The 26,796-nt window shown below is 36.5% G+C and overlaps 3 protein-coding genes across 3 annotated transcripts; 2 read left to right on the top strand and 1 right to left on the bottom strand.

The window, feature by feature from the left end:
• Positions 1–340: 340 nt before the first annotated feature.
• LOC132190971 (flavonoid 3-O-glucosyltransferase-like) lies at positions 341–3,018 on the bottom strand. Its single transcript, XM_059605996.2, has 3 exons — positions 2,544–3,018; positions 1,434–1,609; positions 341–1,030 (listed from the first exon to the last, which is right to left on the bottom strand). Exons 1-3 carry the CDS (start codon positions 3,016–3,018, stop codon positions 341–343), a joined length of 1,341 nt encoding a protein of 446 aa, XP_059461979.2.
• A 3,118-nt stretch (positions 3,019–6,136) lies between these two features.
• Positions 6,137–6,853, top strand: LOC132190475 (pathogenesis-related protein PR-1-like). The gene has a single exon (XM_059605474.2). The coding sequence runs from the start codon at positions 6,286–6,288 to the stop codon at positions 6,793–6,795; it is 510 nt and encodes a 169-aa protein (XP_059461457.2). The 5' UTR covers positions 6,137–6,285; the 3' UTR covers positions 6,796–6,853.
• A 6,735-nt stretch (positions 6,854–13,588) lies between these two features.
• On the top strand, positions 13,589–25,326 carry LOC132189180 (alpha/beta-Hydrolases superfamily protein). Its single transcript, XM_059603772.2, has 10 exons — positions 13,589–14,068; positions 16,614–16,681; positions 18,105–18,175; positions 18,414–18,692; positions 21,165–21,328; positions 21,428–21,483; positions 21,591–21,643; positions 21,757–21,877; positions 24,117–24,214; positions 24,995–25,326. The coding sequence occupies exons 1-10, from the start codon at positions 13,722–13,724 to the stop codon at positions 25,064–25,066; spliced, it is 1,329 nt and encodes a 442-aa protein (XP_059459755.2). The 5' UTR covers positions 13,589–13,721; the 3' UTR covers positions 25,067–25,326.
• Positions 25,327–26,796: the final 1,470 nt, after the last annotated feature.

The following is a 26,796-nucleotide window of genomic DNA, read 5'->3' on the forward strand; positions in this document are numbered from 1 at the left end:
TTCACTAATTAACAGTTTGATCTTTTTTTATTTTATTTTCTTTTTAACCTTTTTCCTCTCTTAAGGTGGCTGTCAACAGGCAAGTTAAATCCTTAAGGTATGTTTTATACGCGGAATGATTATTTCATTAAGAAAAATGAATAGCCTATATTAAAAATGGAAGAATGTGGAATAAAATAATCTTGGTGTTAAAGTATACATATATTCAAATACTTGAAATAGCTAGCAATTCCCATGACTCATGTGGGAATGACTATTCGAAAGTTATAAAACATATTCAAGCCATTCCACGTAAAAAAATGTTACCTTAGTTATTCTTCAAGTAACATGAGAATATAATTCACTTGGTGACTATCTGAATCAGAGTCTTGAAATTTTCATTAGAGCTACCATTAGGCAAAACAGCTTTCATGGCAGGCTCTTTGAGGGTTTCAACTTTCCCTCTCATTTTCTTCCCTTGTTCACTTGACAAAGTTAGCTCCAATGCCTTCACTACTCCCTCTTTAGTGAAAACCCCACCCTCAATCCCCACACCAATGCCCCACACCAGCTCTATGATCTTCGAGTTTAGCTTCTGGTCTCCAAAAAATGGCCTGCAAATCATTGGCACGCCGGCAATGATAGTTTCCAAAATCGAGTTCCATCCACAATGCGTCACAAACACTCCGACAGAACGATGTCGCAAGACAAGCAATTGGGGAGCCCATGGAACAAGTTTTCCATTTTTACTTGTCCTTTCCTGAAACCCATTCGGCAAGTTTTCCTTTGCAAGGTCTTTAAATGACCAAAGAAATGGAAACCCAGTTGCATGTAGTGCATCTGCCAGTGCTGCTAGCTCTTGCGGCGGAGGTGTCATCATGCTTCCAAAGCTGATGTACGCCACAGATGCCGCCTGATGCTTGTCCAACCACTTCAAGCAGCCATGCTCATCAGCAGCATTGAATTGTGGTGGGGATGTTAGTTGGAAGGGACCAATGTTGAGGAACTTTAGAAACTTCGACTTAAGCTCAGTCACGGCATCGGGGTCTACCTATTGGAATATAAATTTAACATAATATCATAACAAAGATAATGATTTTTGAACCATGTTTTCATAATTCACTTTTCATTTAAATTAAATGTTTCATATATTGGACTTCTCTTATTAAGGGGAAGGTTGTTAGAATATAAATTAAATGATTGAATTCATTCATTTTTATCAGTTTAAAGTTTTCTCTGACAAGTGGTGATTTAACATGGTATTAGAGCAAATGTCTTGAGTTTGAACTTTATCTTCGTCAATTCACCTATCATTTCACGTGTTGGGTTTCACCTATTAAGTAAGAGTTTGAGCCCACACGTGAGACCGAGAGTATTATAATATATATTAAATGATTATATTCATCTATTCCTATCAACTTAAGCGATTAAATTTATCATTTCTATAAGCTTACCTCTTCATAGGAGTTTATGGCAACCGCAGTTGCTTGTGGCAACGTTAATCCCATATTGTATAACATTTTTGAAAATGGTGTTTCCAATTTTCCCAGCATTATTACCCCCTCAGGCAAATCGTCTACACGTAATGTGGAAAATCCTGGAACAAAATCAAGGGTTTGGTCTCCACACACTGCAAGAAGCATAAATGATTTTATCAGTTAGACAAATTGGCAAAAATAACATTACAATTTAGTGAAGCAACAATTGAATAAAGTTAATCAACTCATAGAATGCAAGCAAACTTCAATCTTTTGCCTTTTCATTCAATATGTCACTAGTCTCGTTAATAATTTAATTTAGTAACATTAATTATAGTAGTAGTCACAATTTGAGACTTTTTTTTTTAGTCTTTCCAGCTCCTAAAACGTAAAGAATATAAAATGAGAGAATGATTGGAAATGCTTCTAAACACTTGGTTTGAAGTGGCCCATTTGGTGATATGGTGTGCACAAAAATTAACACATCGTGATGACTTCAAGGTAATCTAGTTGGGAAAGAAATGGAGCTACATGTTGATGTCGGCAAGATGCAATTTGAGACATTTTAAAACCACTTGCGTGATATTAAAAATGATTTGTCATAATTAGAGTTCCATGCAATCATTTATATAGTCGAGTTTGACCTAGCACATCCATGCATGCAACGGCTTCACAATTCAATCAAGGTATCACAATTTGATTGAATCACAATTTTTCCTATTTAAATAGATTATCTCAAGTCATTTTAGGATAATCAATTAACGTACCCAAAAGAGCTTATCACAATTAGAGCTCATTGTAATTGTTGTTATGGCCTAGTTTGAGACTCAATAAATGCTAGAGCTGGCAAAACGGGTTGGCATGTTGGGTTCGTGTCAACCCGGTTGACTTGTGAACCCATTTATGCCAATCCGAATCGAACACTCAAACCCGAACATGTCACGTTTTCTTAACATGTAATACGACACGACACGTGTAACTCATTTAGATAACGCGTTGTTTCGGGTTGACACGAACTGAACCAAAACGACCCAAATAGCATATTAATGGTTGATTTTGTATCACTTTCATTCAAGAAATGGTTACCATTTGTTCCTAGTCTTTGCTGGATGAGCTCAGTGTAAACGTGGGCAAGAAGGGAGCGAGGTCCAGCCGTCCAAAGCGGAACCCAAGGAACACCCATTTCCTCAGCCATCTTCCCAGCAAAACAAAAAAATGCATCACTCATTACGCAACTGATCTTCCTCCCTGTCTCCGCCACCGCCACTTCCATAACGCTCCTAAAGTTCCCCGGCGTGGCATTTAGAAACATCCCAATTGCCTCAATCGGGCTCTGGGTAGTAGCATAGCCCTCTGGCAAGCCGTCTGTCACGTCGTAGGGCTTTATGTTTATATTCACCTGGTTAGTGGAATCAGAAAAGATGGAGCGGTTGGATGTAGATGTGCTGAAGAAGGAGAACTTCACTTGCGGGGCTGTGGTGGCGATTCTATTGACGAGGCTCAGGAGTGGCGCTGCATGGCTGCCGAATGGGAATGCTAAGGCTACAACGTGTTTTTTCATCTCCGGCATGGTTTGTCAGTAGATTGTGCAAAGGGGTTGTCTGCCAAATTTAAGAGAATTCAGGCTGAAAATGAGATAGGTATATGGGTCTCAAGGTGCCAGAGCCGGTGAGCCCCACTGTGCAGACTGTTCTGGAATCTGCTTGGGCACCCACACAACTCTTTCTCATTCTTTATCCGAATTTTTTTGGAATTCAAACAGTAAATTCAGGAAAATCTAAATCCCTTTTGGAAAGGAAGGAGAGTGATCGAGTTTGAAGATGTAAGAACGTTGTTGAGAGAGGATGCGTAAGAGCATCTCCAACAAACCTTTGAAATAGGTGATTCAAATTATATGTAGTTATTATGTGCTATTTTAATGCTCAATCCTTCAAAGTAAAAGTTTTCTAAAAAATTGCTTGTAAAAGTTCACTATGGCATCTTTAACCTTTTTCTTTTTCTTTTTATTTTCTCTCTCCCTACAAAAAAAAATAAGAAAATTAATAGGAAATTTGAATAAAAAAAATAGTAGAATAGAGAATATGTTAAAATGGGTATAGAAAAAATAGTAGCTAATGGTCCATTTGAGATTGCGATTTTAAAAAGTGCAATTTAAAAATAGCGATTTAAAAATGTGTGATTTAAAAATGTAATTTAACCTTTAAAATTATAAATTTTCAAAAAAAAAAAAAAAAAAAAAAAAAAAACCTCTTCAGTCCATTTTAACAGGAAAGGATCTAAAAAAATTATATTTTTGTCTTTTCACCTTTTGAGATGACAAAACTATCTTCCAATATAACTAATTGAATATTCTCATAATTCCTACTTGTACCACCACTATCCACCCCCATCCAAGCCGGATTCAATGGAAACACCATTAACCCAGATCCAAGAAATAACAGATCAGCTCAGTTTAGAGATTTTTTCTCTAACTGAATTTGACCCACCCCACCCCCATCCCTTTCAGATTGGATCTCCAAACCCCTCCCAAGTGGGCACCCACTATCTCAGCCCACCACTACCAGCCCAGGCCCATTCCACTCCCGTAAATCACCCCATCCCTCCACACCCCATGCCTCACTGCAGATCACTACCAGAATTTGCAGAGGCAAGAAAAAGCTCACTTCGGCACTGACAGTGACAGCCATGGAGATGGCAGCATTATCTCTCTAACAAAGCTTAAAGATTCTGGCTACGCCACTCACCAATAGGTTGATCGGTGACGGTCACAGCCCTCACTTTCATGGGCTCTTCCGTCTCTCACACGGTGGCCGGGTCTACCACAATTATCCCATGCATGCAGAGCAGCAACCTGCGTATCAACTAAATTAAGTAAATGATTACTTTCTGAGCATCAAATTCAATCATGACAAAATTCCACGTACAACCACACAAGTCTACGACTACGTACGTGCGACAACCTTTTTCTTCCTACTACTCTCTTAATTTGACGAAGAGCATGCGCGATTCATGCTTGTCGGGAAGGAAGAGCCGGCAGAGTAATTGATTTCACCGCTCCGTTGTTTTCGCCGTTAATTAATAAAGAACCAAATTTAATAACATTCTAAGTTCCAACAAACAAAAGGGAATCTTCTAGCCATCGTGTCCCAGACTATCGATATCATATACTGCTAACCGCTGGGACGGCATTATGTGTTAGAAGAAAAAATAATTTATTAATTTAGCATTATTATATAATTTATTTATTCTCAAAAGAATTAGAAATTGTATGAAGGACGAAAGACAAAAGTGATTTTTTTTTTTTGGGAGATATTTTAATTATTGCAGGCTGTACATATATAATAAGTATTTTTTATTCACAATATTCAACAATTTTTTTTTTTTCTCCCATTAGATTACAAAGGCTTTAATTTGATTGGATTCTCTCAAATTCAATGCTAGATTTTGCAACAAACCATATAATATATATCAATTTTTTTTTTTTTTTTTTTTTTTATAGTTCATTACTATGACTATGAGAGCTTTGAACAAGTCTGAATCTTTAATATATATATATATATATGCTCAACTTCTAGTACTAAAGAAATCATAGTCAATACACCATTAAAATTATGATTTTAATTTCCTATGAGTGAGACACGTGTTAATTGCTAAATAAGTTGACGTGGGACGCTGTTAAAATATTAAATCGAATATGGACGAAAGTATTATCTATGTTTATTGGATGCATACATGTTGTACCATCTCTGGCAATTTTTTAAACCGAAAAAGTCTATTTGATTTTTGGTTAAGTTAAACCATATGTACCAAAAATGTCTTTAACCATAAACATTAAACTACGACGGACAATTCTTAATACAACCCTTAAATTCGATATAAACTCAACACGAAATTAAAATGATTAGGTTAATTTGAGGAGTTTAACTTGTTTAATTTAATGGGTTATATTAAGATTAACTTATATAGTTTAATATTCATGCTTTGATACAACTTGAACCTAACACAAGACATAATGGTAGACAATTTTTGACATGACCTGCGAACCCAACATGAACCCAATACAAAATTAGAGGGTTCGAATTGAGGGGTTTAACCGGCCTGTTTAATTAAATAGATCAGGTTATAGTTGACAGAACAGGATCCTCTCCAGTCCATTATGGACTGGAGAATATCCAATTCATGACTAGGATTTCATCTCAGAAATCTTATGGCCACAAATGAGACACATATCCCACAAATAAAAATAATAATAAAATATTATTTTAAATTAAAAAAAATTAATAAAAATTTAAGAAAAAAAAGAAGAAGGGAGTGGCTGGCCACCATAGGGGGTGGCTTCTTTTATTTTTATTTTATTTTTCTTAATTTTTTTTTAAAAAAATTTAAAATAATATTTTATTATTATTTTTATTAGTGGGATATGTGTCCTATTTGTGACCATAGAATTTTTGAGATGAAATTCTAGCCATGAACAGGATATTCTCCGGTCCATAATGGACTGGAGAGTATCATGTTCTATAGTTGACCTATATATTTTTATACACGATCCAAACCCAACACGTGAGAACGTACAAATTACTACCTTCCATTAAACCAACATCTAAAAAGAAAAACAGACAAGGCCAAGTTAAAATTATGAAATCTTAGAAAAGAGTTCAACTCGAGACTTTTTTTCCCCCACAAAAACAAATGTGGCAATCATTATCGAACATGGGTGCCACCCCAGCTGCGTTGACACTTTATACCCTCCAATCCAACTACTCCCATCTTCTTAATTATAAATCCTATGAACCCCTCTACAAATTAAGCTCCCCCCCCCCCCCAAAAAATGTCCCTAATGAAACCTGCGTTGGGCACGATCACCATTTTTCTTCTGCTAATCTCAACCACCCATGCTGTCCCAACGAAAAGCCAGCACGTAAGCCAAGCGAGCCAGTTTTTGGCTCCTCACAATGTCGCTCGGCTCGCCCTTCGGCTGCGGCCCTTGCTGTGGGACGCAAAGCTGGCGCGCTATGCACAATGGTACGCCAATCAACGGCGCTTCGACTGCGCTTTGGAGCACTCCGACGGGCCCTACGGCGAGAACATCTTTTGGGGCAGCGGCAACGACTGGACGCCGTCTCAGGCAGTGGCGGACTGGGTTTCGGAGCGCCAGTGGTACGATTATTGGTCGAACTCGTGCGCCGGCGGTGAGCAATGCGGGCATTACACTCAGATAGTGTGGAGCTCGACGAGGAGAGTTGGGTGCGCCAGGGTGAAGTGTTTGGGCGACAGAGGGGTTTTCATGACTTGCAACTATGACCCTCCTGGGAATTACATTGGCGAAAGGCCATATTGATATGTGAAAATGATGAGAGCATGCATATGTATACTGTACGTGGTGGGCTAGTGTGTCTCTCTCGATCTATATATGTGGGTTTGATCAACAGACATTTAACAATAAAGTGAGTGATCTCGTGAGCTTTTCGTTTATGTATGCGTCTCAATGTTTGGGTCGTGCTGTTGAAATATGAGTACAAAATTACATAAGTAAACATTAATCTAAATTATTTAATTAAATAGATCAAACTCATTTACTTTAAGTTGCTAATTTTACATTATATTCGAGTTGTATCAAGATATGAGTGTAGACTATATAAGTCAATCTTAGTGGATCAGACATCAATCCACTACTTTTAAAGTAATACTACATTTATTCCTATTTTTCTAAATTTAATAAAAATTAATCCCATATTTAATAATGATTTTAAAAATTATTTATATTCGGAAGTGGTGTAAAAAATTCCACCGGGATCTTTATGAATATCGCAGTCGAGGACTTGGACGTACAATGAACACTGGGCTTGAAACTTGAAAGCGCGTATTGACAGTGTGCCACTGTGCCATTCTCACATGTCACTGGCTTGTGCCTTTTGGTCGGTTTCTTAGGTTTGCTCTTGAATACTTGTAGGCTTGTAGCATTGCATCCATATCCATCTAGACCGTCGAATATTTGGCACAAAATAAAAGATTTTCTTTAATTACCAGCGAAGATGGACTCTAATCAACTATCATAATTCTAAGTAGTTCATTCAACTTCTACCATGATATCTTGTAAACTTTTATTTGGAGTTTCTTTATTGAACTGACCTTGCACTACAAAAAAAAGGGGGGCTTTAATGATGTTTGACCTTTCACTACCAAAAAAAAAAAAAAAAAACAAAAGCGCATTTTTTACTATTCAAATAACACTATTTTTAAAGTAATGTCGTTTGAATATTATTACTGTTCAAACAATACTATTCACGTACATATTTAAACACGTGAATGATGTTGTTTGAACATTGTTATTGTTTAAAAGATACTAGTCCAGCGTCATAAGGTAATTTGGCGCTTAAAATTGACACTTATAACAATCAAACATACTAAAAACACTTAAAAATTCTCTTTCTCTCACCCACACATTAATTTTTTTTTTATTATTTATTTATTTTTAAAAAAAAAAAAACAAAAAAATAAAAATAAAGATGGGTGGCCGCCCCACCCCCCAAGGTGGCTGCTAACTTATGAAGCGAGGGCTTTATCAAATGGTCTCTAATAATTACAACAATAAATCACCAATATTTATCATAAATAAAACACTGATATAATCGGGCAAGTGTTTGACAAATTCAAAGAGGAAATAGCCAAATTTCATGATGAGTGTAAGCAGAAAGCAATGAACTAGGCCCAATTCTATAACAAGAAATAGCCCAATTTCATTTTGATATGGATTATAAATAGAGGGATCAATCCAAGAAATGCCCAACCCAAATCCAAAATATCACAACCCACAATTCATTTCCTTTACTCCTCAGCAAACAAAAAAAAAAAAAAAAAGCTCATCTACGCACACTACACTCTTAACTCTATGCCTACAGAAGGATTGACTCCATTATTGTAATACCCTATTTTATGTCTTAACAAAGGTTTAAGAGATTGATAAATAATAGACAAAAGTTAAGGTGTGTTGTGGAAAAACACACTATTACAATTACGATGAAATAAGGCGAGAACAATCGCACACAAGATAACATCAAAATTTAAGTGGTTCCCTCAATGTGATGTACGTCCACTGGCAGAGGCGATCATGAAGAAATTCATTATGAAAAATAGAGTACAAAAATATAGTAGAAAAAAAATCACTCAGACCCAAAACTCCAATACACCTAGATTTTACTATCATATAATAGAGATTATTCCTAAAAAAGAATACAAACTCTTCTTCTTTTACTGGATACGATGGTGGTTGGTCTCTTCTATTTTTCTCTCTCACTGTAGCACCCTTTTTTTTTCTCTCTTGTTTTGGCTCCTCCAAAACCAAGAAGAAAACAGTCAGCGCCCCTCTTTTATCACACATAGCAGCCCACCTCTTATTCTCTTCTTTGTGTGGCTTTATGATGCGTATTGCACCGCAACACTACAAAGTCACCACAAAACCTTGCTAGATGTTCGGCGCACAACACATCGAAAACACATGGGCTGATTCCTTTATATAGAAGCTAAGGTCGGTTGTTGTATGTAGGAGAATTCCAATACAAGTCCAAGTTGGTCAAGGAAAAAGTTTCCAACCCTAAAACAAAGAAACATAAAACCAATGGGGCTCACAACTAGGTGGGTGAAAGGCACCCACGTCAACAAGTGATGTCTATTCCCACGTCAACTAGGTGGGTGAAATACGAATCTCCTTCTGATGTCTTCGCTCAAGCCCCTAAGGGCTATCACAATCCACAAGTGACACTCAAGCCAAGCACCTCTTGACCTTGAGCATAGGACCTGGTTTAGACATACTACCATGCTTCTTTGCCAGTCCTCTAGGCCACACAGCTTTCTCTGATGACCCTTTCTTTCTATAGCCCCACTTGCACTCTTTAGCCTTCTTTCCCTTGAGCAATTCTGTCGATTCCCAAGCTTTACCTTTCTGTAGTAACTTCATCTCTTTCAGCATGCCATTCTGAACAAACGATAAGTCTCCATTACCAGCTGTCAGAGCAAAGGAAACCATTTCCTCAAATCCATACCGCTCCGGTGCTTTTCGATCACGTTTCTCTCCGCCTCTTGCTAAAGAATAAGGCTCTCCTCGGTGCTTTGAATCTCTTGACGATTCTTTGTCATCACATATGTTCGTGAGTGAATGCTGTTCATCAAGCTCCACCTCCATGACCTGTTTCCCTTTCTGACTGTCAGTTGATGCTTCACCCTCACCCTTTCTTAACATATAGGCCTCAGCAAATACCACGTCTCTGCTAACAATCTTCTTCTTTGAGACTGGATCCCAGAGCCTATAACCTTTAACACCAGATTCCAAACCAAGAAAAATACACTTTCTTAACTTTGAATCTAATTTTGATTGCTCTCCACTTTGCACGTAAACGTATGTCAAACAACCAAATATTCTCAACATAGAATAATCAACCAATTTACCTGACCATACTTTCTCTAGAACCTTGAAGTCTATCCCAGCAACTGGAGATCAGTTGGTGATGAAGCATGCATAATTAATTGCCTCAGCCAATAAAAATCTTTGGCAATCCTGCACTCAACCTCATACATCTCGCCTTTTCCAACAATGTTCTGTTCATCCTTTCGGCAACTTCGTTTTGAAGTGGAGTCCCTCTCACTGTGAAGTGACGCGTAATGCCTTATGTTTTGCAGAATTCCAAGAATGCAGTGTCTTTGTACTCTAAGTCATTGTTAAATCTCAGATACTTCACTCTTCTGCTAGTTTGATTTTCCACATGTGCCTTCCACTGCTTGAAGATGGTGAAAACCTCTGACTTGTGCTTCATAAAATACATCTAGACCTTTCTTGAAAAATCATCTATAAAACTGACAAAATAATGTGCACCTCCGCTTGATGGCACTGCCACTGGTCCCCAAACATCTGAGTGACCATAGTCAAGAACTCCTTTGCTCGTATGAGACGACACCTTAAAGCTGACTCTCCATTGCTTCCCATACAGTCAGTACTTGCAGAAACCCAATTTACATGACTTCACACCTTTCAACAAATTCCTCTTGTGAAACTCAAACATACTACGCTTGCCTAAATAACCAAGCCGCATATGCCACAAAACTGTGTTATCATTATTTGGTTCTGCCAAGGTGGATACTGCAGCTCCACCTGTAACTGTGTCCTCGAGTAACTTATACAAATTGCCAATTTTCTTGCCCTTCATTATCACCATAGTCCCTTTATTTATTTTCATAACTCCATCTTTGGCTGAATAACCATAGCCTAAAGAGTCCAATGTGCCTAATGAGATCAAATTTTTCTTAGGGCCGGGAACATATCTAACATTAGTGAGTATCCTGACAATCCCATCAAACATCCTGACTTTTACAATGGCCTTACAACAAGCATCATTGCCCATTAGCACTGTACCCACATTACATGATTTAAATGTGTCGAACCACATCATATTTGGACACATATGATATGAACACGCAGAATCCAAAATCCAAGAGTCTATGAGAAAATTTTTACCTAAGGAAACTGAAAGAACATCTGCTCTAACCTCACTGTCATCAGACTCACCATTGGCCACACTAACTGAATCTGCAGAACCTTTCTGATTATTCTTATCTTCTAGGTCTTGTTTTATCAGTCTACAAAATTTTATGTAGTGCCATTTCTTGTGACAATAATAGCACTCCACATCTTTTGCATATGACCGAGATTCTCCACCCTGTGCTGATCGTGATATAGATCGATACTACTTACCTCTGCCATTCTTCCCCTTAAACTTATCTTTTCTGCACTTTAGCTCAAACTGTGCCATAAGCCCATCAGCCTGATCATTGACAGGTTTCCTCCGCGTCTCATGTTACAAGAGAGATCCCGTCACTTCTTCAAATGCCAGAGTCTCTTTCCCATATATATAACAATGTCGTAACTAGATGATCATAAGCAGTGGGAAGAGATGCCAATAGAAGTATCACTTTATCTTCTTTTCCAATCTTTGCTGCAAAATTCAGCAACTGTGTATTTAACATGTTGAACTTGTTGAGGTGCTCTAGCATATCTGTATTTTCCTCAATTTGTAAACCATATCGCTGCTTCTTCACGTACAGCTTATTCGTCAAATTTTTCGCCATATACAGACTTTCCAATTTCTGCCAAATTGATTTAGTCTTTTCTTCATCAATCACATTGTGAATGACTTCATTTGATAAATTAAGATGGATCGCACTGGTAGCCTTTGCATTCATCTTTTCCCAAACATCATTCTCCATCTTCTTGGGTTTCTTCACCTTTCCCAATAGCGCCTTTGTGGACTCCTTGCTGAATCAGCAAATCCTTCATCCTTCTCTACCAAAGAGAGAAATTATTCTTCCCATTAAACTTCTCCACTTCCAACTTGATACTTGTCATATTTGCTGTCAAATTTGATTTTCGAACCTGAGCTTTGATACCACTTGTTGTGCAAAAATACACGATCACAATTACGGTTAAATAAGGAGAGAACAATCACACACAAGATAACACCAAAATTTAAGTGGTTCCCTCAATGTAAGATATGTCCACTAGCGGAGACGATCACGTAGAAATTTACTATGAAAGATGGAATACAAAAATATAATAGAGAGAAAATCACTCAGACCCAAAATTTCAATACATCTAGATCTCACTATCACACAATACAAATTATTCATCAAAGAGAATACAAAAGAAATGAATACAAACTCTTTTTCTTTCTCACCGTAACACCCTTTCTTTTTCTATTTTGTTTTGGCTCCTCCAAAACCAATAAAAAAACAGTCGGCGCCCATCTAATTTTATCACACGCAGCAGCGTACCTTTTATTCTCTTCTTTGTGCGGCTATGTGATGCGTAAGCGGTAAGCCACTACAAAACCTTGCTAGCTGTTCGGCGCACTACACATCGAAAACACCTTTATATAGAAGCTAAGGTTGGCTGTTGTACGCAGGAGAATTCCAATACAAGTCCAAGTTGGTCAAGGAGACACCAACACCAATCAGACAAGGAAAAAGTTTCCAACCCTAAAACAAAGAAACATAAACCAATGGGGCCCAAAACTAGATGGGTGAAAGGCACCCACGTCAACAATCTACATTTAATCATTGTGTTTTTGTTGTAAATGTTAATCAAATCTATTTTGCTAAGGAAAAAAGAAAAGAAAAAGGGTAATTACACTTATCTCTTTGATCTATCACTCAATTGGTAATAACTCTCTCAATCTTTTAATTTGGTTAATGCCCTTTTATCAATTTATCATTAGGATGGCAATGTCTCCATTTTGACTAATATATAAAAAAAAAAAAAAAAAAAAACAAAAAAAAAGTAAAGAATTCAAGAAAATCCAACCCAGGATGTGGCCGTGTTAAAGGAATTTTACGAGTATTTTTATCTTTTTAAGGTAAAAGGGGGACACTGTAATTTTAATAATAAATGGGTAGAGTACATTAATCAAATTAAATTTGAGAAATAATAAAAATTATTCTGTCAACCATTTGTCAATTATCTCCATGTAATGAATGAGTAAATTTATTATTAAATTTTTGTAGAACTCACATAAGTTCACAAATCTAATAGTAAATTCATTAGATTTGCTAAAAAAAAAAAAAAAAATTAAAAGATGGTTGAGAAAAAATCGAGAAGACATTACAATCGGGGTGATGGATTAAGACAAGTAAATGCAATTAATTTAATTAATTAATTTATTTTAAAATTTTCATTTGGGGAAGAATAGTCAAATTTGAGGACTTACAAAAGTCATAGAAATTAAATTTGGTAATGACATGCATGTTATACTTGTCAACCACAGTTAAAAAGTCGCAATTAAACCAATTCGAGCCCCAACCCCCAACGGCCAAACCCCACACTAGAAAGAAACCACATGCAAAATTTAATTTTCACACGAGTTTCCTACAAATCATCAGAGTTTACCGAGATTTCCTCCTCAATAAGTCACGTTGTTATTGCCTGACATCATTCACTATTTTCTCACCACGAGCCGTTGAGAAAATAGGCATAAAATCACGTGGTTAAAATATTATGGATAAGTGACACGTGTGTATTCTCTCTCTCTCTCTCTCTCTGTATTTAATTGTTTTAACTGTATTATTGTTGTTCTCCAATGTCCGCGCTTCCGTGTCTGTGGCTTTTTGGAACTCCCGAAAGAACCTTCGTTTCTTCACACTGTTCTCCTCTCTGCAATCGCTGTGCATCTCTTCTTTGCTTTCCTATTTATCTTCTTGTCTTTGTCATTCATTCTCTGTTCCATGATTGCCGCCACTCCTCCGCTGCGAACCGCGTCATCGTCGTCGTCATCGTCGTCTTCGTTGCCGTCATCGTCGCCGGGTTCAGCGTCCTGTAGTCCGATCCGCCGTGAATTGGCCTTCGTCTTCAACTTAGGGTTCCCATTTTTGAGCCCGAGGCCGCTTGCGCTGTCGGCGAGCTCGAGCAGGATGGAGTTGGTGAGGAAGATGGGAGGGGGCTGCTTCAGGAGCAACCAGAGCATGGGCGTCATTAAGGTTGAGGCCGATGGTGGCGGAGAGGACGTTTTTAACGCTGCGCCGTGGGCGGACCCGGACCACCTCGTCATCATGGTTAATGGCCTCGTTGGGAGGTATGTATGCATATGTACTCATACTCACACATGTATGGTGCTCTCTGTGTTAGTCGTTTTCATGATTTTTTTTTAAATTTTTTTAATTTTTATATAGTTATTTCTAGTGAGGCTAATTTTGTGAAGAATTGAAGATTTTGAGAAGAATTGAAGATTTTGAGTGTGAATTGATGTGTTCTATTGGTTTAAAGATTCCGTTTTAGACGCGGCTAATGAAGCACATTATATATACTTATGTGCTTGTGTGTGTCTGTGTGTGGTGGGGTGGGGGGGATATGACTTTTAACTTTTGAGTAGCTAAAATGTTGGTACTTTGTGGCAATTGTAGTATGTTTGTTACAGAACTTACGATTAAAGAGCATTTCTACTAATTCAAGGCTAATTTTAGTGTTGAATTCTGTGGCTCATGGACAAATTTGGGTGCAAACAATTCCTTGGAGCTAGCCCCCTGACAAAGTCGGAGTATTATCCGATACGTGTGGAGGGGGGCAGCTTTCCTATAATCACTTATAAAGCTTAGTTTTACCTTATAAGTAAGCAATGTGGGACTAAACTACCTACTCTATGTGAGCTACTCATCTTCTTAATATGGGACCGATGTGGTACAAACTCCCCCTTTTAAACCCCTGACATTCTCGTTGGGGCCCCTTTCATGCATGCTAACAGTACCACATGGCATTACTAGGTGGCTCTAATACCATTTGTAACGATCTAGGTAAAACATCTAGTCACATTTGCAATATTACCACAAAAGGACTAATCAATTTGGTGATTCCTTAAAATCATTTATAAAGTCTAGTTTCATCTATTAAGTAAGCAATGTTGGGCTTAGTACCCTTATGTCTCTTTATAAACTACCCACTCTACGTGAGCTAATCATCTTCCTAATATAGGACCGGATTCTTACATGGCCCTAGCAATAGAATGGGACCTGAAACTTAGTTTTCCATATCAAGTTTACTATGAATTTGAAATTAGCTTATCATGGCTTCTACAGCAGGTTGAGAAGAACTTGGAAATTTGATACCAGTATATGCATCCCTAAAGCTGTAACCACTTTATGAATTTGATTTCCTTCAAAACATTATGAAAAGTTATCTGGATATCCAAAGTCTTGTTAACGAAGGATAAAAAGCATATCTTTCTCCTTTCCTCAGGGGCGATATGGGGAGGGGTAGGTGGGGTTTCAATCAAAGAATTACTTTATATGAAAATAATGGCAGTTGTCACTTTCATCAGAAAAATGTGTCATACTTAGATTTCAAGTACTGCCGCAAAGTTGTTATGAGATATGAGTTGTCTTGTTATGATTCACCTGATTATTTACAAGAGAGACATAGGAGGAGGAAATTTCTCCTTGAAAGAAAAAAAGTAAACAGAAAAATTCATGAAAAAAAAACTATTGTAAAAGTACAACTCCCATCTGATTATGACTAAAGAAAACGAGACTTGCTAGTCCCAAACGAAAATTTGCCTCTGGAAGATGAATATTGGCCATAAAATTATGTGTAGAACAGTATGAACTAATCACCGCTTTGGTCTAAAGCTTCAATGTGTGCTATTGTTATTATTGGTTCACTTGAATGGACCTGGCAAATTTGTAAAAAAGAAAGTCAAACAAAACTTCATGTCCGTTACATCTTCCTATTTTTGAATTTAAGTCCTTGTTGAACTGGAGCAGGTGGCTAAATATTCTGTACCAAGACATCGTCACTAACTTCCAATCTGATTTGCCTAGCAATCAAATGTCTTTTCCATACAGTTGATGAGCATTCCATTAGAGGTAGTAAACTCGATTAGAATGCTAAATCAACATTATACTCAAATTGTTGAAGGCTTAAAGGACCATATGTGATGTCATCAATTGAATCACTAAGTAACTGGTGCGAGCTTTATCTAGTTGGTTGCGTAAAATTTCAGGTTGAGACACCAATGAGCTCTAGCTCAAATGGCACCTCCTCTTCCCATAAGAATATGGTAGAGGTAAAGTCATCTGTTCAACACCCATGAGTGCGTGTGTATATTACCCATAAAAGAAATTTTCATGTTGAGAGAATAATCCTTTCCAAGTTTTTGGGACATGGATTAAATGTATTCTTCAATTTTTTTTTATTTTTTTCTTCCTGTTCCAATGGGATAGTTTTGTCTTTGATACTGAAGATTTTCCATATAGCAGGTATACGGTATGTGTCTAAAATTGTGACATAAGTTTCAAAGTCAGTAAGTCAGACAAACTTGATGTGTTTTTGCAGGAAATGATATTTGCCTTTAAATATTTGATTGCAGATTGTGTCATATCTCTATCTGTTATGTCTTCTTTGCCCATGTAACTTTGGTTCATTTATGCACTTAACCTACCCTTAGTTCACCCTAAATAATTTTGAGGCACAGGCTCCCCATTCTTTGTCTTCCTGATCTCACCAATCATTAGCCACAGATTTGATTTTTCATATAAATGATCATTATTTGGTCTGTTAGATATTGGTTGCTTCGCAAGAGTATTTCTGCATGCACATAGTTTAATACAGGTTTTTTGGGTTCTCAGTGCTGCAGATTGGAGATATGCTGCAGAGCAGTTTGTGAAGAAGCTTCCTGATAAAGTATTTGTGCACCGTGAGTTTTCCTGTCACATCTAGATCGTGCTTTTCCTGCAAATCAATTTTTTATTTTTTGATGTTTTATGCTATATGGAAACATAAGCTAGTTGTGTTTGCTTTTAGAAACTTTACCAACTGCTTTATGCATGTCAATTTTCACTTTGTGTAGTTACCTTGCATGGTCAAGGCTCCACTGCTGCACTCTTATGCTGTACAATATATTGTAGGTCACAAATTTTACTCTGGAACAAAGACTAATTTGGGGTGATGACATGATAGTTCTAATTGAAAGTTTCAATTTTTTGCCCAGAGGGTGGATCTTTGCAAAATATACCCCCCCCAAAAAAAAAAAAAAAAAGGAAATAAGCAAGTCATTCAAAATGTAAGAATTTGGAGCATTATGTCTACTGGAAGTTTTTCTTAGTTTTCTTCTTAATTACTAAATGTTTAGTGTGGAATGAAGTTGAATCGATTACAACCAACATTATTTGGTTATAGTGTTCTGAAATTTGGTTGAGTTTGATAGATCTGGAAAATTTTACCAAGCTAATTGTATCTGCCTTTAGCAACTTTACCAAATGGTTTAAGAGTATGTGTCAATTTTCACTTCATTTAGTGTATCATCTAGGCTTGACTACTGCACTCTTATGCTGTATTATGCATCATATCATACAAATTGTACACAGTATACCAAAAAGTAATTTGGGGTACTGATATGATATGTTTAGTTGAAGGTTCAAGTTTTTGCTGATAAGTTTATAAATACTAACATGGATATATGTGCAACATACAAAGAAAGAGAATAAACAAGCAATCCAAAATGTAATTACTTTGGAGCATTATGTCAATTGGAAGTTCTCTTAGTTTTCTCCTTAATAACCAAATGTTTAGGGAATCAGGTTCTATTGAATACAACCAAGATTATTTGGTAATAGGTTCAGAAATCTGGTTGGGTTTGACCTAAGTCTGGGAAATTTTTGTAGGGAAAAACTTAAAATTATGTAATGTTTCTATCAAATTTATAAGGAAATCTGGCAATTTACTTTAGAATTATGGCTAAGTTCAAGAAATATATATATATAACTTATCAAAATATATATATATATATATATATATATATATATAATTTTAAAAGCCTGTTTAAAGTCTTGAATAATTTGAATCAAGTTGGATCTAGGATGAAGTCAAATAGCTAGTTACTACATAAGTGAAAACCATCTCATATTTTTTCTGAGGAGCATATAAGTTAAATTATAATCCGTATGCTCTCCAGTTTTATGTTGATTTTACTTTGGAAATAGTGTCAAATTTGTTCATTACTAAGCCTTCTGAAACCTGCAAATTCTTGCCTCCTTTTATGCCGTTCAATGGCTCTATCTATGTACTTAATGAGTTGGCCAAGAACATAATTACTTTTGATTTGATACCTTTTTAAGCAGGCAGTGAATGCAATTCTTCCAGATTGACATTTGATGGAGTCGACATGATGGGTGAGAGGCTAGCTGAAGAGGTATTTGGTAATAACATAATGACCTCGTGTTTAGAGGCATAAGTGATATATTGAACTTTACTTACCCTGAACTTTTTTGGGTTATTGTTGCGATTGTTGTTGTTGTTAATGTTGATTACTAAATCGAGAATTTATAACATGAATCTGGAGTTATAGGTTGTCATTGTTGTTTTTGATTACCAAATCAAGAGTATATTTACAGCATGAATCTTGAGTTATAGATTATTATCTGATGCAGGTGTTGGCTGTTGTGAGACAAAGGCCTGAGGTGCGGAAGATCTCTTTTGTGGCACACTCTTTAGGGGGCCTTATTGCAAGGTATGCCATTGGGAGGCTGTATGAACATTCACCGAAACTGGAACCTGCAGGTCTTACTGGAAACTCTTTAAGTGAAGAGAACAAGAAATATTTGGTGCAAGGCCATGAGCAGCCTCATGAAGCTAAAATTGCTGGATTGGAGCCCATGAACTTTATAACATTTGCAACACCACATCTTGGTTCAAGGGGACATAAACAGGCAGGTTCAGCTTGCTTATAGGCAATTGACAAACGCGCACTCACACACACACACACACACACACATGTATGTACATATGATTTATCTACTTGTTCATCATATAATGATGATTTGACTTCTTGGCTCATGGAAAATATTATGGATAATTAAGGTACACTACTTACTAGTTACTAGGAATGTTAAAAATGGTTGTGGATACATGGTTATCATATTTACAAATTCTTGAGAAGAAAGTAAATGCATGCTTGTTGTGACTATCAATATGATGATATCTGAAACAAATTGAGATCTTTACATAGATTTCACCTTTATGCTGTTTTAATTATCTTTTGTTCTCATACGATCATTAGAGAATCCTTCTGTCATATTACCATTAATCTCAACTGATATTGAGTAGACGCATACAGTCTTTTCTCAGCGGTTGCTGGATTTTCCGGCGACAATGTTTGTGTTGTTTTTCCTTCTGGTGTGCTGGGATGGGTCTGTGTGCTTTTTTGTTTTTTTTTTTTTTTTGATAAGTAGGTCTGTGTGCTTTTCAGTCTTGGTGAATGGGACTCTGTCAAGTTTCTTTAGTAGCTTTGGTGGCTTGAGACAAAGTGATCCATTGTCTCCCTTTCTATTTCTTATTGTTATGGAGGTGTTAAGTAAAATGATTTCAACTTTAGTGGATGAGGGTCTTTCATCGTGCTTGTTGGTTGGGTCAAGGAGTGGTGGTGCTGTCAACATTTCTTACATTTTGTTTGCGGATGACACCTTGATATTTAGCGAGGTAAATCTAAATCATCTTTGCAATTTGTGTAGTTTGTTTTTATACTTTGAAGCGGTTTCTGGTTTGAGGATTAATCTGGCTAAATCAAAGTTAGTCCTGATTGCCAATGTAATGAATGTGGAAGGTCTAGCTAGCATTTTGGGCTGCAAGGTACTTCATTGCCTATGAAGTATCTAGGTCTTTTCTTTGGAGCTTCGTTTAAAGCCAAGTCTTTTGGGATGACATTTTTGAGAAGGTCGATGGTCGTATGGTTGGATGGAAGAGGATGTACTTATCAAAGGGCGGGAGAGTTACATAGATTAAAAGCACTTTATTTAAGCTGCCTACCTACTTCATGTCCCTATTTCCACCTTCCAATTGGCGTGGCCAATCGCCTAAGCAGGATTTTTTGTGGGGCGGTACGGGTGAAGAGTTCAAATTTCACTTGGTTAGTTGGACTAAAGTGTATACTCGGATATCTGAAGGAGGGTTGAGGGTTTGGAATTTACTTGTGTTCAACTGGGCTCTTATGGGAAAGTGGCTTTTGCGCTATGTTCACGAGAGAGAGAGGCCTCATGGAGGGTGATTGTGGATTCTAAATATGGCAATGCTTGGGGTGGGTGGTGTTCTAATGAGGCACATGGGTCGTATAAGGTGGGCTTTGGAAGAATATTAGAAAGGGTTGGGGGGGAGCTTTCTAGCCATACTAGATTTGAGATGGGTGATGGCTCAAAATTCTATTTGGCATGATATTTGGTGTAGGGATCAAGCCCTCAAGACAACTTTTCCGGACTTGTTTAATATTGCCCGTTTTAAGGATGCTGCAGTGGCAGACCATTTGGAGCTTTTTAGTACCTTTCATTAGTGGAATATTAATTTTCTCAGAGCAGCAATTGGGGGATGGATCTCTTTACCTCACTATTCATGTTGTTGTATTCTGTTAGAGTGAGTTGGGATGGTGAAGAAAAGCTTTGTTGGATTCCTTCTAGGAGAGGGTTGTTTGAAGTTTGATGTTACTACAATGTTCTTGTTTTCCATGATAATACTTCTTTCCCTTGGAGCAGTATTTGGCAGAATAAGGTTGCCTTGAAAGTAGCCTTCTTTGCTTTATCAGCTGGTTTAGGGAAGATCCTCACCATAGACAATTTAAGGAAACATCATATTCTTGTGGTTGAGTGTTGTTGCACATGTAAATGAATGGGGGAGTCAGTAGATCATCTTCTACTCCACTGTGAGATTCTAGGTGCTCTTTGGAGTACTATCTTCAGCGGTGTAAGGACGAATTGGGTTATGCCTAGTAGTGTGGTAGACGTCTTTTTTTTTCGTTGAAGAATGCCATGGGTAGGTTTAAGCTTAATGCAATTTGGAAGATACTTCCATCTTGGCTTATGTGGTGTCTCTGGAGGAAAAGAAATGATCGAAGCTTTGAGGACTGTGGGAGGACCTTAGTGGAGTCAAAAGCTTTATTCTTTAAGACTCTTTTTCTTTGGGTTGCTACTGAATTTAGTATTTCAAACTATCATGTTTTCTTAGATCTTTTTTCTGCTTCTAGTTAGATTCTCTCTTGCATACTCCTTGTGTATTTGGGTTAGGCATTTGCGCTTTTTAATGAATTTGCAATTACTTATAAAAAATAAAAAATTCTGTTGATTTATGTACCAGACAGTGGATTCATGTATCAGTACATTGATCCTTGTATTTTATTCTCGTGTTTGTAATTACAGCTTCCAATTCTCTGTGGTCTTCCTTTTCTTGAGAGGAGAGCATCTCAGACGGCACACTTGATTGCTGGGAGGTCTGGGAAGCATCTCTTCCTTACTGACAATGATGATGGAAAGCGTCCTCTTCTCCTTCGAATGGTTAACGACTCCGAGGACCTTAAATTTATGTTAGTATTAATTTATCCACAACACCATAAGTTGCTCAAATAACACTAGATTCTAATTATTACAATTCTGGTAATATGTTAACCAATGACCCTTTGCAGATCAGCTTTATGCGCATTCAAGCGTCGTGTTGCATACGCAAATGCAAATTATGATCGTATCCTCTTTTGTATTTGATATAGCATTTGGAATTTGTCTTGTTTAAACATAAGGTCAGGTCATTGGTTTCGGTATGATCTTATATTTTTCTTCACTTATCATAAGATATGGTTGGCTGGAGAACATCATCAATCCGGCGTCAAAATGAACTTCCAAAGGTTAGTTTTTAAGTTTGGTTTGTATGCATTTGTGCATAATTATCCTGTTCAGATGTACTTGTCTTGTATGATAAGAACACATTATAACTTTCTTGTTACTTTTTTATTTTCAGTCTAATCTTCTTGTAATAGATGAGAAATATCCACATATCGTATATGTTGAGCAAGAAAGCATGGATGATATTCATCGCAAAGAATCTTTAGTTGTTGGAGGCCAAACAATGGACATAGAAGGTTTGTGAAACTTCTCACTTTTTCAGTGTTGCTCAGTTGTTGGCAAAACTTTCTAATTTCCTGAGGATGGACATGACACTGCATGTTTAAAAGTTGGAGCTTTGTGTTCTTTTCTTGGTTGGTGTGTTTTTTAAGAAAGAAAGAAAGTAGAACAAGACAAAACCCCACTTTTTCTCTCCATCTTTGAGTTATCCAAAAAGAAAGAGATTGTGCTGGAGCACTGAGGTTAAGAGTGGCTTAATCGAGCCTTCTACTAGCTGTGACTTGTAGCTTATCAAGATGGCGATTCATGAAGAAAGGTGAGCTTCATTTTTCATTTTAAGTGGGTGAGTGAGTCAGTGAATGAGAGAGAGATCATCAATAGATTAATCATTTGCAAGGGAAATGGGAGGAGGAAATTGCTTGAATTCTCTTCTTTAATCAAGTTAATAAATGTTGCCCCCTTAAGAAACATTGGCCATTTAAGGGATTTGACTGTAGGTGGAACTTGAGGTATTGCATCTTTTGTAGCAAATACTTTTAGAGCATGTTTGAGATTGTATTTGAGAAATAGAGCTTTTAAGTCAAAAAATGCTTTTTGGCGAAAGCTTCATTTTTAAGTTTTTGTCAAAAGTGTGTCTTGACCATTTTTGAGATTTTTGAACCTTCAAAAGCGTTTTCAATTTTTTTTACCAAACGAGTACTTTTTTTCCTTCAAACAGACTTTTTAAGTGTTAAACGCACTTTTAGGCTCCTCAAACAGCCCTTAGTTGATTAGATCCTATAAAAAGAACTGACGGTCTTAGATTCTTTCAAAAGAAGTGATTACCAGACTCTTTATTCCCTCACTCTTAAGACTTTTGTAGGCCAAAAATATATTGTCATCTTTTGGATTAAGAATGGGAGGTGGAAGCAATATTTCTCAACTTACGTATCTTTTGGATCCTTCCAGATCAGATTGTGGTTGAATCTGCTTTTCCCATTAATTTACCTATGTATTTGAACATCTTCAACACCTAATGTATCTTCTTACCAAAAAGCAAATTTGCTTGTTTGACATGTATAAAATAATGTTAATAAAATATATTTCTTCTCTAAATTACTAGCCTTAGGTTGTTCACTTCTCAAGAAAGAAGTAAAGAAATTGGTAACTAGTTTGGAAACCTTGTAGGCAGAAGGTGGTGGTTAACTACCACATTATAGAGGAAGTATAGAATCCCTTTTCGTTTTCGATGAAAAATAAAACAAAATCTTGATCTCCGAAAGTGTTTTGCTTCCCCCACCACATCTCCCTCCCTTCGTCTAGCCTTTTCTTTAAAGGGTTGGAGAAGCATTTCCTTACCTGAAGTTGTGAAACTGATAGTAGTAGTCCTCTGTATAAATAAGAAATGCAGTCCAATTTATCTTGTTTGGGTGATGCCAGTTTAGATGGTCATAGTGCTTGCAATCATGTAACTGAACTTCTTTTTAATTTTATGGTAGGAAGTATCCTGTTAGACGACAAAGACATAATAGCTTTGAGTCTAGTATCATAATTTATGTATGCACTATTCCTTATCTATTGCTGCATTTGATTCCCGACCATGTTCTCTAGACAGGAGCAGTCATGGAACTTTTATGTCAAATTAATATTCAATTAAGCATCATTCAAATTCTCAACTTGCACTTGATGATTGCTGATAATGTTTTCAATATTGTATAAACAATTTCCAATTTCTCTAAACTTCCAATTCTAGCAGATGGCATCTTTATTGGATCCTTGAACAAGGTTTCTCCGATGAATAGTGCACTGTAAAGTAGATTTGTCACTAATTACTAATTAAATCACAGGTTAAAAGAAAAAACAGAAAAATAGAAGGGAGACTTAGCTCTTGTTTACCGTCATCTTCAAATTTTGTTTAATAAAGTAAAAGATTAACATTAATAAGATCTTAACGGGCATCGCTGAAGTATACGGCAATATACAAGATAGATGCCTAAGACTAGAACCTAAAGTTAATAGATCCAAAAAAAATCCACTGGAGAAGAATCCGATAGACATGCCACCTTCAATTTAATTGCTGCAGAAATACTGTATATTATGATCCATTTGCAGGAAAAATGTCATGTGATTTCTAGGTGTTCCATAATTGAGTTCATTACCATTGTGCTTGGCAGCATACTCCTGTCATGTTTATTTGTCTAAACCAAAAATATTGCTTTAACTATTTTTTCCCTTTCACTTCTGTTTTTTATGAGCATTCTTCTTTCCTACATGTAGAGGAGATGATCAGAGGTCTCACTCAGGTACCTTGGGAACGTGTGGATGTTAGCTTTCACAAAAGTAGGCAGCGATACATTGCTCACAACACCATTCAGGCAAGTTCTTTATCCAAGTGGCTTTTCAATAATCTGAAAAGTTTTATCACTTTCTTCAAATTGCGTTTATTTTGACTTGCGTTTTGAGCACCTCTCTTTTGACCTGCGTTTTGAGCACCTCTCTTTTGACCGAGTGGGACATTCATTCTGTCTGTTCCTGTGATGTTACAAATCATTTAATAGGCCATTTTAACTTTGATGCCATTGATTGAGAGAGGTTGTGCCTTATTTATTCATTCTTCTTTTTCATTTTTACTTTTTTTTTTTTTTTTTTTTTTGCTCTGACTATAAATGTGCCTAGTCTAGCATAGTCAATGTCCTGCTGATTGTGTGGTTTCAAATGTGGGTGCTGAGGCAGCTTTCTGAAGTAGATATTGTATACCATAATAAGTCAATAAGTATGTGCTGCCTTTGGGACAATGTCGCAACCTGGTCAAATCACTTACCCAAAAAAAAAAAAAAAAAAAAAATAGTGTTCAAATCAGCTAATAGGTGTCATGTCTCTTCTACAAACATCAGAGATAATCTCAACAAAAGAAAGTAATTCATTTCCAAGGGTAAATTATTAGTATTTGGTTCTTTAGTTCTGTAATTTCTTTTCGTCTTCTTTCCACTTGAGATTTTATGTTAGCTTGAATAGGGTCATCTTTGAATAGGTCTAGGCAGGAGTACTTGGATATTCGAAATATTTAATATACAAGTACTGGTCACTAACAAATGCTTGATTTTTCTATGTTTTTTTTTTTTTTTTTCCCTTATTTAATCTACTTATGCTTTCAGGTGAAGAGCTATTGGTTGAATTCGGATGGGGCAGATGTGGTTTTCCATATGATCGATAACTTCCTTCTCTAGTCCTTCTACAAGCTTGGGTTGATGATCTCACAATTGGTTAGATTGCATCTATATTTAGAGTACCTTGCAAATTGTTACACTAGCAGATCTTGTGTATATTTCTTGCCAATTTGGGTAGATTAGGAGTTTTATAGAATTGTTGCTTCCTATTTCCTACTAGGTTTGTTTGTATGCATATTTTATTTAAATTAGCTTTTCATTTGTAATTATACATCTACTTTATTTTTTAATCAATGAAATAGAACGTAATTTCTTTTTTTTTTTTTTTCTTTTTTTCTTTTTTTTTTTTTTAAAAAAAAAGTGTTCTTAGTGTTTAACCTTAATGGTGGACAAAGCAAAACCATGCTAAATGAGCCGAATATAGGCATCTCGTTTTGGTAAAAGTTTACAGGATGATGCTCAACAATACACCTAGGGTTTCTGAACTTTAATATCTAAGAAAAAAATATGGTTGGTAATATTAGATGTTCCTTCCAAAAATTTCCTTTCCCTAGTCAAACCTAAAACAAGCTGACATGTGAGTTGTACTTTTCTTTTTCAACAATTGTTCAATAATTCGACTCCACCAGTGTCGATGTGTCATGCATAGTTTATACTTCTCTCTAGAGCCAGTGACAGGTCAGGAGAAAGGAGAGAAGGTTGCAATAGGTTGATGGACATTGATACTTTAGATGAAAAGGAATTCATGGAGCCGACCTCAATCCACTTGAGGTTTAGGGTCTGTATTATTTTCTGAAATGTCAACTTCTTTTCTTTTGTATCAATAGATTTTAATTTTGACATGATTCATTACCTAAATTTTTGAAGTTAAGTCACAACCCCAACAATCATGGTTGATAAACAATAAATAAAAAATCATAGAATATAAACGATAAATGAATGTTCTTCAGTTTGACGAAATGACAAATTACATCCCACAATGATGGAATGGCAATTATAACAAATAATTGGATTAATCCTTATTAAAAAATATATATTGAAGGTTTAATTGAAGTTGTCACATTATCATTGTGAGATAAAAATATAGAATCTAACATTACTTCCCAAGTTTTTCTTTATACATATCTTTCGAATTTTTCTACAAACTAACTTTATATGAATCTTAAATATTCTCGAAGTAGCAAATAGTGCTTGATGCAATCAAAACTAAATATCGTTTTTGCCTTGCCTATTCCCCATAGAAAAGAAGATGATTTGCCAATAGTTCAATAAAAAAGATTTGAAGTGATTAAGAAAAAAAAAAAAAAAACACTGATTCTCAAAAGATTAAGAGAATCTCTCTTAAAAGTAACTTGTGGCCTTTATCCTGTACATTCAGAATCTTCATTATAAATAGAAGTTTTGGAAAAGGTTTATGGGGGCCACGACCATGGATTCACCTTTTAGTTGTTCCATACATAAATCGAGGGTCGTTAAGCCAATCATCAAGAGCGTTGTAGTTAATATTACCCACACTATACCAATTGTCATCATATTCGACTCCTAGCTTCATTCACTCAAAGAAAAGATAGTTCAATTCACAGTCGGGATCCAGTCGGCTAGGTTTAAAACAGTCTATCACAGTCTCGTTCGAATGGCACTTGATCTAATTCGAATGTGAGCTAGGGTTTCCCAATTTTCACATAGCGGTGTTCGAACGGGGTGTGATTGAGTCTGTGATTGAGTGCCTCAGATCTGACTTGATGATCATCTCGATCAAACGCTATGCAATGATTGCGGTCACCATTGCG

The sequence above is a fragment of the Corylus avellana genome, chromosome 9 (genome assembly GCF_965113065.1).
Source record: "Corylus avellana chromosome 9, dhCorAvel1.hap1.2, whole genome shotgun sequence".
NCBI classification, from domain to species: Eukaryota; Viridiplantae; Streptophyta; class Magnoliopsida; order Fagales; family Betulaceae; genus Corylus; species Corylus avellana.